Source organism: Urocitellus parryii, chromosome 1 (assembly GCF_045843805.1).
Source record: "Urocitellus parryii isolate mUroPar1 chromosome 1, mUroPar1.hap1, whole genome shotgun sequence".
NCBI lineage: Eukaryota > Metazoa > Chordata > Mammalia > Rodentia > Sciuridae > Urocitellus > Urocitellus parryii.
The window spans coordinates 137,965,010-137,978,123 of record NC_135531.1 but is presented as its reverse complement, the minus strand read 5'-3'; the positions used below and the strand labels follow the sequence as shown (position 1 = coordinate 137,978,123).

Genomic DNA, 13,114 nt, shown 5'->3' with positions numbered 1-13,114 from the left:
AAAACAATAACCAAAAATTAAAAAAAAAACAAAACTGAGTAGAGTCACCCTGCTTTTTGAGGTAAGATAGAAGCAACTAAGTCCAGTTAAACCTCCAATATTTTGAGTTAGAATTCAGAAAAAGTCCTATATCCTGGGATGGAGGATGAACCAAATGTAGACTGAAATAATTAATAGTCTGGTGTTGAATTCTCTCTAAATCTGAAAATGGATAAAACACTGAATTTAGCTGTGCAGACTTAATCCTCTTTGAAGGAATGAAACATTGTTCAAAACCTTCAGATTTTGGGAGATTTTAAAAAATTCTATATCTAAATTGTTTTTAAAAAGCAAAACAAAACACCACCCCCCCCCCAAAAAAAAAACCAAAAACAAATAAAAAAAACCACACGGTACATTAGGAGAAAAAAATAACATGATTGAGTGAAAGAAGAAAAAAAGACACCAGAAAAAAGACCCACAGGGGATCCAGATTGTAGAGCAATCAGAAACAAACAAACTTAAAAAAAAAAAAAAAAAAAGGCAAGAGAAATTGTAAAACTAGAACATACTGAATCAAACCCCAGAAACCTGAATTAGGAAATCTATGAGGGATTAAACACAGTTGAAGAGAGAAGAAACTGGAAAACAGGGTGAAAGAAAATATCTAGAATGGGGTATGGTGAGAAACAAAACAAAACAAACATACAGATAAAAGAGTATAAGATAATAGGGGAACAAAGATCAGGTTTAAAACAGGTAAAATCAGAGTTTCTAATAAAAAGACAAGAAAAGGGCAAATAAAACATATGAAGACAGTGTTACAGAGAATTTTTCTGAAACTGAGGAAAAATACCAAACCATATATTTCGATGTGTCCTATAAACACCAGTGAGAATTAAAGACAATGAAATGTTATTTTAAAATGTTGAAAGATGGTAGCTGCCAAAGATACAGTTCTGAAAATTTTAGATAAACAAAAATTAAAAGATTTCCATCACAAAAGACTTGTACCTAAGGGAATGCTAAAAAGTGTTCTACAGGCCAAATACAAACAAAAACTAACCAGACAAAAAGTACCCCAAACAAACAACAAAAAAAGAACACCTAACCATATGAAAACTTTGAGATGAAAACAAACAACATAAGCAGACAGGTGAGGTTAAATAAATAATGACTTTACTAAATTAAAGTTACATTATGGGATTTAAAGGCATGGTAACAACTGTATAACACTGGAAATCAAGTAAATGAAATGTAAGTGGTTTATGCTCCTTGTGTTGTTGGACATACTAACAGTACTAATACACCCTAATAGTACTATCTATTTAATTAATGTTTGTTAGGTCGGTGGCGGCGACTTGGTGGCGACTTAGTGGCAACTTAGAACAAAGCAGATGCCGGCGGAAATGCCTGTCAAAAAGCCAGATCTTCTGACTAACGCCTGTCAATCAACAGGACCCCCCTGGCCAATCCTGGAGTTCAGCTAACCCCTGACCAACTTCAAGGGGGCAAGGGACCCTAGAAACACCTTTTCCTGTCCCAAGCCCTTCCCTTCCTGCTGTAAGCCCCATAAAAGTCCAGTCCGGTGGAGCTTCCACTCGGTTTCTCCTCAGACCCTTCTGTCCCCTCTGTGGGTCTGATGGGAGTTCTGCCTGGGAGTGATATCTCAATAAAGCCTGTTCAGCGGCCCTTTTAAATCTGTCTCCTTTGGCCATTGCCTGCCCTGACTGATCAGACAATGTTAACAAATATATAAAGTACAACATCTAGTATATAACATTAGAAAAATAACAAAATAGTGAATAGTTACCAAGTTAACAAAGTAGAAAAAATTACCATTACCATGCAAAAATTGATGTAGACAGATTATAAATAAGCTATCCATGGTAAAGGATCAATAAATCAGGCTTTTAAAATGATGAACTTTCAATGTTCATCAAAAGGAAAGGCAAGCCATATCATACCCAGGATACACAAAAAATTCTTAGAAAAATATAAAACAAAAGGACAATCTAGCCAGGCATGGTGGTGTACAGCTGTTAATCCCAGCTATTTGGGGGACTCAGGAGGATAACTTAAAATTTTTAAAAAAGCTGGAAGGAAAAATATTACTGAAAAAAAAATATGATCAAAGAGTTTAAACCTGGTATATCAAGTATACATTTTTAATGCATGCAGTAAAAACTTCATTATTCGTTCTTATCAAAGTGGATTTTAGATGCCTAAAATTTATTGTATTTAACTGTGTAAATAGGCTTTAGTAAATTGTATTCTTTTTATTTTTTTGGTACCAGAGATTGCACTCAGAGGTGCTTAACCTCTAAGCCATGTTCCCAGCCCTTTATAAAATTTTATTTAGAGACATGGTCTTGCTGAGTTGCTTGGGGCCTCTCTATATTGCTGAGGCTGGCTTTGAACTTATGATCCTCCCGCCTCAACCTCCTGAGCTGCTGGGATTACAGGTGTGCGCCAGAGTCTGGGCAGTAACTTACACTCATTAAGTTGGAATATATAATAAACCATTACTGTAGAATTAACTGAAGCTAAAACATGCTGATTTTCAAGTAATTTTTATAAATACCTTCATGTAGAAATGTCATATCCTTCTTGACAACAGGGAACAGTGGAATAATTGGAGGCTGCATACTTTGACTACTAAGAATATTTCTATATTTTGCCATGTTTCTAGATGGATCAAAAAGGTCTTGTAGATCTTGGAGATGTTTCTCATATTTGCTTGGTAACTTTTCCCAAGTACCTCTGAGTCGTGCTACAGGTGCCAAGTTCAAGCCACTGCCAAAGATGACAATAAAAACATTAAAAAAGGACTTAGGGGAAGAGGGTAGACTCAGGTCAGAAAAGTATATATATACCAAGTGTTTTAATACTGCTCAAAAGATAAGGAACCTATTTTTTCTCTCTCTCTCTCTTTTTTTATGCTGGGGATTGAGCCCAGGGCCTTATATATATGTGAGGCAAGCACTCTATCACTTGAGCTATATTCCCAGCCCAGAAACTATTTAATACACTGAAATAAACAGAAAAGAATTACTTAAAAATTAAATAAAAGGGACTTCCTTATCTTAAAATATGGAGAATGTCTTTTGAAGGGATATATTTTACTTGCTTATAGATGTACACACATAGCTTTATTTTACAGTTTGCATGCAAGTGTCAACTATAGTAATTTCATAAACAATAAAACTTCAAACATCACAATGTTGTTCATTTTACACAGACATAACTTTACAAAAACTGCCTATTTGAGTGATTTAAGAAATGCTTGAAACAATTGTTCAACTGTGGTAGCATTTTTTTTTCTGAGTTTTTTTTCACCTATGTCCCTAATTTTAAAGCTTATATACCCATAGGTTCTAATCTTGTCCCCTAAGCCTCTTAAATATTCAATGTTTCAATTCCATAGGACTTTAAATAAGTTCAGATATTCTGTAACTTGAAGATATTCATGCCCACTGAGTTGCAATTCTTCCCTATTTCTTTACCTTTATACTACCATGATATCGGTAAGTTTATCAAATGAACAGCGCGGCGCGTGTGTGTGTGCGTGCGCGTTGTGTATAGATATATATAAACAAATTGTATGCCTCAATTTTCTTATCAGTTAATCCTTATTTGACTTTTACCCAAACCACATTAAAATGTTCTCTTGAGGGCTGGGGATGTGGCTCAAGCAGTAGTGTGCTTGCCTGGCATGCGTGCGGCCCGGGTTAGATCCTTAGCACCACATACAAACAAAGATGTTGTGTCTGCAGAGAATTAAAAAATAAATATTGAAAAAAAAATGTTGTCTTGACTTCTGATTTTAAGGTGTGGAGTTAAGACATCTTTGTTCCTTTATTTCTTCAAAACTGCCCCCAAACAATTATAAGAAGAATGAATAAAATAACAGAAATGCAAATTTCATCTTTAAGGAAACTAAGAGATAGAAATCTAACTCCTAAACTCATTAGAATGCTTGCCCCAAAATAGGCAAGGTCAAATGAGTATATGATAAGATGCTGAAAATGATGTCTATAGCTAAAGATGGAATGAAAGGGGGCAAAAGCCAGGTGTGGTGGCACACTTCTATTTAAGCAACTCAGGAGGCTGAGGGAGAAAGATCCCAAGTTCAAGGCCAGTCTGGCAACTTAGCAAGATCCAGTTCTCAAATAAAAAGGGCTGGGGGAATGTAGCTTAGTAGTAAAGTGCAGATGGGCTCAATTCCCAGTAGAAGGAAAGAAAGGAAGGAAAGGAAAGAAAGGAAAGGAAGGAAGAAAGGAAGGAAGGAAGGAAGGAAGAAAGAAAGAAAACAAGCAAGCTAGCTAGCTGCTAAGCAGAGTTCTCCATAGCAGGTTAACTCCTTTTTAGATCAAAACCAATAATCCCTTATTTGGAACAATAAAAAGGTGTAGGTTAATGGGGTTAGGCAGGGCAGGACATACTTCTTTATCATGGAGTATCAGGGAAATAAGATCAAATCAATGAACAGTGATACATTTTGGTAGGAAGCTCTGTAACAGGATAGAAGAGAGAAAACTCTGAGTTGTAAGAAGCCCTAAAACTTCCAATCTCCCTTTGCTGTGAAAAATTAAAGGGTAAAACAATTCACATATAGGGTCTACTCCCGGTTTCTCTCCCACATGAACCTCTTGTAAAAACAGTACTGGAAAAACTCTTTTGTCATTCAAAAGGAATGAACAAACATAGCATCTGTAACAAAGTATTCACAAAGAAAAACAAAGAGTACAAGGCAGAATAATGTTGTTAACGATGAAAAACTGGAACTAACTAGTAACCTGTTGTGATATCAAGTAAACCAATAAAATAAACAAAGAGCTTAATGCAATGAAATCAGAGCTTAGGGAAAATATAAGAGAAGTTGATTTAAAAATTGACTAGTAAAGTTCATGAGCAACATGGAAGAAAAAAAAAAACACGGAAATGAGGGCTGCACTGGAACCTTTAAAAGATATAGATACTGCTAAACCACTGTGCAAATGTCATGAGCAAAAGGATTAACAAAATCAACCAAAGGACATGGACAGACTTGACAGGGACTGGAGATAAAATGATGAATATGTAAAACAAAGGATATATAAAATTCATAGAATTGGTATTTCTGAAGAATAGGAAAAAATTGAACTGAAAAAAATTAGGAGGTATAATTTGAGGAAAATTTCCAGAAATAAAGGAAGATTTGAATCTACAAATTGAACAGGTGCCAGAGTCTTGTAAAACTATATATATTAACATCTATGTAAATAACTTCAGAGAAATAGGAAGAACCTGGGAGTGTGGGAGAGAAGAGAAAGTAAAGCAAATCTTATGAACTAAATAGCCACATAAAATATCAGTTCAAGAGCCACTGTTTATAAAGTCCCCAAGAAATGATATATGAAACAATAGCCAAACTGTCAGTCATGTTGAATTGCAACAAAAAGATACTTTGAATATGCTCAGGAAATATAATTTCCACAAGTCCTTCTTCAAGTAATGAACAGAAAACAAACTTCAACCAACCAAGACATGATTGGAGAAATAAAAAGAAAAATACTAAAATGAGCAGCGTTAAAGACTACTCAAAACAATGCTTGGTAGCTCATGGGAGTTAAATATATAAGACTGAGAAATAAGAACAGGCAAAATAACCATAGATACACATAAAATTTTAAGAACATACAGTGTACCTAATTCTCATTTTTATTTTTTAGTTCAGTGAAATCTAGAAGGAATGGAGTTCCTCAAAATATATGCGAAGAATATTAAAACTGTCTGAATATGACAGTGGACTGTAGTAGCTACTCCCCCGCCCACCCAGAACAGTTTTAACCTTATTCTTCCATGAACACTGTTCCCTCTGTTGGATAAACCGTTCTTGATTCTAATTCCAGTGAGGCTATCAACCATGATGTTTCCTTCTCCCTCTCTATCTTGCTTCCTACCTTTGTCATAGGGTGGGTGTATTACCTAAACTGGTCTTGTATCAACTATGCTGACACAATTGGTACAAGAATGAGTATGTGACACAAGTGTTTTTATCGATGACCATATATACTAAAGCAGAGAGTCAAGTATCAACTATGCTGACAAAATTGGTACAAGAATGAGTATGTGACACAAGTGTTTTTATCGATGACCACACTAAAGCAGAGAGTCAACAGTGCTCACTTTCAAAGGGCTTGTTGACTAAGGACCACATAAGCCTTTTTACAGTTTCTTTTGTAGTTTCCATTCTTTAGTACTTCTCTCAATAGAAGAGAATCAAGTAAACAAATAGAATCAGAGCACAGTTCACAAAGAGAGAAGATCCTAAGAACATAGTTGATTCCTGGGATCCATCTGTCCCTCAGGCAATTTCCCTCCATTCTTTACTTTTTTAAAAAAATTAAATTATTTATTTATTCTAATTTGTTATGCATAATGGCAGAATGAAATTCATTTCATATTATACATATAGAGCACAATTTTTCAAGTCACTGATTGTAAACAAAGTATTTTGACACCATTCATGTCTTCATACATGTATTCAGAAAAATATGGAACGCTTCATGAATTTTGTGTCATCCCTGTGCAAAGGCTTTACTCCCCCCGTCCCCTTTAAAGCAGTAACTGTGCTCCTGACTTATAATCAAAAGAATCTTAATACATTCTTTTTGTGGCTCAGTGATAGAGTGCTTGCTAGCATGTGTGAGGCACTGGGTTCAATTCTCAGCATTGCATATAAATAAATAAAGGTTTATCAACAATAAAATATTAAAAAAAAGAATACAGTGGAACATTCATAACATGAATAAAATCAAATTATATGGAATCAGAATTTGATTTTTTTAATGCTCAAATATTCCATAATGAAATTATAAAAAATATTTCAAACTTACATGGTTTTTATTTATTCATCCACTGATAAATATGAATTAAGCACTGGCAACTCGCCCAACACTATATTAGATTCTTTTTTTTTTTCCTTATGGTGTTGGTGATTGAACCTAGGGCCTTACTGCATGCCACACAAGCACTCTACTACTGAGCTACACCCTTCAGCCCCGCAACTCCCCATATTAGGAAAATAAAAAAACAAAAACAGGAATTGGGTAAATACAATCCCAACCCTCATACCATTAATGTTGAAGGTGCTACAATATTATCTTATCACAATCAGTACTAAAGATCCTTAAAGAAGTCAGAATAATCTAATTTGGAGTGATCTTCACATTACAACCAGGGAAACTATTTTTCAATCTTGAGTAAGTCTTACCAGTTTTGGTCCCCCTCCCACCCCAGCCCCCATTTTCTGGAAAAAGCTTATTTTCATTTGGTCCAAAGTCAAGTTAATTTTTAAAAATTCAGATAAAACAAATGATATATTACAGTCATTTGATACATATTATGGTCATCAAATGACAACTAGTGGACCAAATTATGCCTACTGCCTATTTTTGTAAGTAAAATTTTATTGGAACACACCTACAACCATTTGTTTACTTACTTTTATGCTACAATGGCAGAATTGAGTAGTTTTAAGAGACTATACAGGGCTGGGGATACAGCTCAGTTGGCAGAGTGCTTGCTTTGTATGCACAAGGCCCTGGGTTCGATCCCGAGCACCCCCCCCCCCCCAACAAAAAGGAGACTATATAGCCAACAAAGCAGAAAGCATTTCACTTGCAGAAAAAGTGTGCTGACCTTTATTTTGGGACACACTGAAACTGAAATACCCATGCCACTGTAGATATATATTTTTTTTTTTTTTGGAGGTGGGAATAGTTACTGGAGCACTTTACCATTGAGCTACATTCCCAGCTCTTTTTATTTTGAGACAGAGCCTCACTAAATTGTTGAGGTTGGCCTTTAATTTGAAATCCTCCTGCCTCAGTCTTCGGGATTACAGGTGTACTACGTTGCTCCTGGTCTCAAGATTACAGAGATTATTAAAGAACATCAAGGCCCAGAGAATTTCACTTGTGAGTTCTTTCAAACTTTCAACCAAATAATTACCTCCAAGGAGATTTAAATTGTTACAGAGCATAAATAATGAATGAACACTTTCAAATTTTATGAACCCAGCATGCTATTGGCGTTAAAATCCATAAAAAAGCCACACAAATAAGAAAGATACAACACTATAAAATTTACCATGCTTAAATGGAGCTCAAGCCAGATTAGAAAGGTAATTTATTTTCAGGAAACTATTAAAATAATTCATAATATTAATATACAATTAATTTCAATACTATCCCTAATATTTAGAAAACCAGGAAAAAGAGAATTCAATCATATATTTTTGAGCCCAGTCTGCATTATGTTTAATGAAGAAGCACAGGAAACATTCTTACTAAGAGCTATCAAATTATGCAAAGAGGCTCATAATTACAATTACTATTTAATGTGAAAGTACCAGCAGATAGAAACAGACTAAATAAAAAACTAGATAAATGGAGTAAAAACGGGCTGGGGATGTGGCTCAAGCGGTAGCGCGCTCGCCTGGCATGCGTGCTGCCCGGGTTCGATCCCCAGCACCACATACAAACAAAGATGTTGTGTCTGCTGAAAACTAAAAAATAAATATTAAAAAAATTCTCTCTCTCTTTAAGGAAAAAAAAGGAATAAAAGGTCAAGTTATTATTAGTAGTTTAAATATTAGACTCAAAATCCCAAAAGAATTAACTGAAAATTATTAGAAATTAGAATGTAGTAAGATTAGGGTATACAAAACTGATATACATAAACGTTAGAATCCTTAGGCAGGTGCAACAAGTGATTATAAGGATCCCATTCAGAACAGCATTAAACAGTATTAAACATTCAAAGAAATGGTCAAGATTTATATAAACAACCTATAACTGCCAAAGAAACAAGAAAATGAGAAGTGAAGTTAATTGTTCTTAGGTGTAACAAGGCATTGGTATATCAAGTAGCTGCTAAATCAATCTAATCTATTTAATGTAATCAATTGAAAATACCCACAAAACTTTTTAAAAGAATTAAATTAATTAACACTAAAGTTCAAATGAAACAAACATGCTGAAAATAGCCAGATAATAGTACAACTCTATCAGTTCTTAAAATTTAACGTTTTAGCAATTTAAACAGTAAATGAAGAGATAAATAAATGAAGTGGAATGCCAGAAACAGACCAAAAATATGTATGGAATTTTAGTACATGACAGTATTATATTTTAGGAGAAAAGATTAATTATTCTGGATAACCAAGAAGCCATTTGCAACAAAGTAAGATATATTTTACTACCTCACTATTTACATCAAAGTGAACTGAAGATTAATAAAAATTGTTAATATAAATCAAACTATAATAGTATGAGAGCTTTCAATGTGCTAATTCACTGAATTAACTCTATGAGACAGGAACTACCATGATTCCCCATTTTACAGATGAGAAAACTCAGTTCACTTATTAAGTGCCAACACTGGATTCAAACCAAAGCATTTACATTTGTTCTTAAACAAATGTAAAATGTAGAATCTCCAAGAAAGAAAAATGATTATTAAAGGAAAAAAAAAGGCGTAAGTATAGCAAATACAAACATCATACATTGTCTTAAGTAGCTTAAGGTCAAAATTTAGAATGATCCACAAATAATGTATAAAGGAATACTCTGTAGTTGCTTTAAAAACTGAGGCATCCGGGGCTAGGGTTGTGGCTCAGTGGTAGAGTGCTCACTTAGCATGTGTGAATCACTGGGTTTGATCCTCAGCACGGCACAAAAATAAATAAAGTATTGTGTCCATCTACAACTTAAAAAAAAAAAAAACATTTAAAAAATCCCGAGGCATCTTTATAGGTACTAATTTGGAATAATCTCTATGATCAATCAAAGAGTATAGAAAGAAAATGGACCAACCAATAGAACAAAGAAGAAAATACTTTCAAAATCAGGAATGGTATTTCTGAAAGCATGAAACTAAGTGTAAGAAAATTACCCGAGATACCAGGGAACATAAACCTGCCAAAACCCAAAACAAAACAAACAATAAGCCCCTAAATAAACCAAGATAGGAGAGAAATATGGATGGACTGGAGATTAAGTGGAAGAGAATTACTTTACACTGTGCAGTTTTTTTAAAACTTGTTTTTAAATTTATTAAAATTTATTTATTATTATTTAAAATTTATTTATATGTGGCGCTGAGAATTGAACCCAATGCCTCATACACGTGAGGCAAGCACTCATCCATTGTGCCACAACCCCAGCCCTACACTGTGCACTTTTTAAAGTATCTTTTGAATTTTTTCTATGTGTATGTAATGTTTTTTCAAAAATTAAATTTGTTTTTAATACAAAATGCTATTTAATCTTGGTCAGAACAAAATGATTCACCTATTCCATCTCCAATGAAAAGAATATATTCTTTGATAAACCTGAATTTAAATACAAGAATACAAAGCAGTTATATTCACATAAACCATGGAAATTGTGTATAATAAATGTTCTTTGTAACAAAACAAATCATCTTAACTAAACCTTGGGCCTTTCCTATACCTTTCTTTGAGCTACTGTCCACTACCTTCTCTCAAATTCCCTGCCTTTAATTACACTATCATAACTGTGCTGCTTTGTAATGATTCTCCATCTTTGGTTGGACTCTCTTCTTAGCTGCCCACAGAAGATAATACAAGGTTTAGTTTTTTAGTCCTCTACCATTTTCTTTCTATACTCTTTTTAAACAGATCATCCACTCTCTCTCTCCATGTCAATTTTCTTCATAGGATACTCTAAACTGAACCTATAACTCTCAAATCCTCTACCTGATGCTTCCTACACAGAGTGACTTTCTAGCCTTCCAAGTGTTTATCAGTGGCATCTCTCTTCTATTTTAGATCTAGTGTTAAAAAAAAAAATGTGAGATAAGTGGTATAACTCCTGTATCTTACAGATGAGAAAACTAGTCTTAAGTTTCCCATTAACACCCTGCTACTACATGGGAGAGGCTAAATTCAAGTACAGGCACAGCTGATTGTAAAGTCACTTTGATAATCTCTATTCAATACTTCTACAGTGTCTAGTTCAATTGTAGCACTGGTTAACTCACTACAAAGGGCATCATATTACCATGACAGACTCATGATTAAAGAATTCTTAAAAAGACCCCACATGAGCGACAGGAACACATGTGTGTTTTGGTGGCAGTGGGAAGGAAAAAAAAATTAGGCTGCTGTATATGGCCTTCAGGGCTGGGGATATAGCTAAATTCATAGAGTGCTTGCCTCACATGCACAAAGCCCTGGGTTCAATCCCCAGCACACATACACACACACACACAAAGCCTTCAAATTGACCTAACTATAACTCCCTTCCTCTTTAAAATCAGACCTGCTTTAAGAAGAATCCCCTTTTTTTTGATGAGCAGTGTGCTGGATGAAGGTCAGAAAATAAATTTTCTAGAATTGGCTTCTCACAATGAGCAGACAGAAGTAGCAGGGAAAGCTCATGTAACCATCTATAAATCCCAGGCTTATAAACATTTAAGAATTTTTATAATTCTAATGGCTTAGCTTGCTTAAATAACAATATGTCCCATAATGCCCCATGCAGTGCCTGGCAAATAGGAAGAGCTTATCAAATGGTTGATAGTATTTTGGCTGTTATTTCAAAACAGCAATTTTAGGTCAGAAAATCGATACCACACTGATTTTTTCAGTGTCAAATAATAGTGAGGCAGGTACTTAAACATGCATAGTACATAAGTCTATGTTCTATGCATGTTTAAGTATCTTTATCATAAGTCTATGATAAAGACTAGCTCACTGGGCGTGCATCAAAAAGGGTGTGATCATTGAAAGGAGGGGAAAAAAGGTGGGAAGGGAATAATTCGCATTCAATTAAAAGGGGGGGTATTTTTAAGCGACAGAAAGATGGAAGAAACAAAAATTCCATTCTAATGGTATTAATGGGAAAGTGCATGAAATCTAATAATGCTTCAATGAAGTCTTATTAATTGAACTTTTCTTTTCCTAGGCACTTAATACCTATGCAGAAAATCAGCTTCATGTGTAATAGCATGGAAAAAAACCCCATAGATATCTGTTCCTATTTGTACTAACTTACCTTATTATTGCAAACATGGAATTGAAGTTCTTACATTCTCGACAATGAAGTGCAATTTTAATAAAATGCTTAATAATTTTCATTCGTTTGAGTTGATTTGATTCGGTTAAAATCTCTGAGGCAACCCAGAATGTCTCTTGGTTTACAATGTCCTCAAACTCTTTCAAGTGAGTATTTCCTGTTTTGGAATCCAACTTAAAAAGGTCATCAATATATTCAGTAGGCTCAATATTACGAAATAAATCGAAGTCCCTCATTGATAATTGGGTGGCCATCTCAATGGTACTGAGCTGCAGCATGGATAATTGGCTTTCTTTAACTAGTTCTTGAGCATCTTCATCTGAACATAAAGTTTCTGTTTCCATATTATTTTTTAAATAATACCTAAAAGGAAAAAAATTTCTTCATAAATGTGATCATACATGTAATTTCATTTGTAAGAGTGCTGTCCCTTTTCATTATGGGTTTCAAAAATATCACTTTACTATGTAGAATGTTCACTCATATATGAAATGGAAACAATTTAAATGAAAAGTTTTTTTTTTGGGGGGGGGGAGTGGGGGTATTGGGAATTAAACCCAGAGGCACTTTACTACTGAGTTAGTTATATTCTCAGTCCTTTTTATTTTAAGACAGGATTTCACTAAGTTGCTAAGGCTGTTCTCAAACTTTTGATCCTTCTGCCTCAGCCTCCCAAGCCTCCCAAATCATTGGGATTACAGGCATGTGCCATTAGACCCCACCAAATGAGAAGATTTCTAAGGAGTTGTCCTCTTATTCAGCCATTTGACAGAGTAAGAATCTAATATTTTTTAAATTAGTGTTCATTATGCTGGGAACTTAATCATTGATGAAATTACTCGCCATTTGTAAACAATCATGTGTGTATATTCTTTTTAAAATTTTTCTTTTAAATGTAGGTAGACACAATACTATTTATTTATTTATTAAGTATGTACAAGGGACTGAACTCAGAGACACCCAACCACTGAGCCACATTCCCAGCCCCTTTTTGTATTTTTATTTAGAGACAGGGTCTCATTGAGTTGTTTAGTGCCTCACTTTTG

The 13,114-nt window shown here is 34.4% G+C and overlaps 1 protein-coding gene across 3 annotated transcripts in view; it reads right to left on the bottom strand.

Moving 5' to 3' along the window:
• Nucleotides 1-13,114, bottom strand: part of Rapgef6 (Rap guanine nucleotide exchange factor 6) — a 202,993-nt gene that overhangs the window by 29,091 nt on the left and 160,788 nt on the right. For all 3 annotated transcript variants that reach the window (XM_026400134.2, XM_026400136.2, XM_026400135.2), the window contains exons 19-20: nucleotides 12,048-12,431; nucleotides 2,564-2,775 (exon numbers count right to left, since the gene is read on the bottom strand). In XM_026400134.2, coding sequence (XP_026255919.2) covers nucleotides 2,564-2,775; nucleotides 12,048-12,431 — 596 coding nt within the window. The remainder of the gene's footprint in view (nucleotides 1-2,563; nucleotides 2,776-12,047; nucleotides 12,432-13,114) is intronic.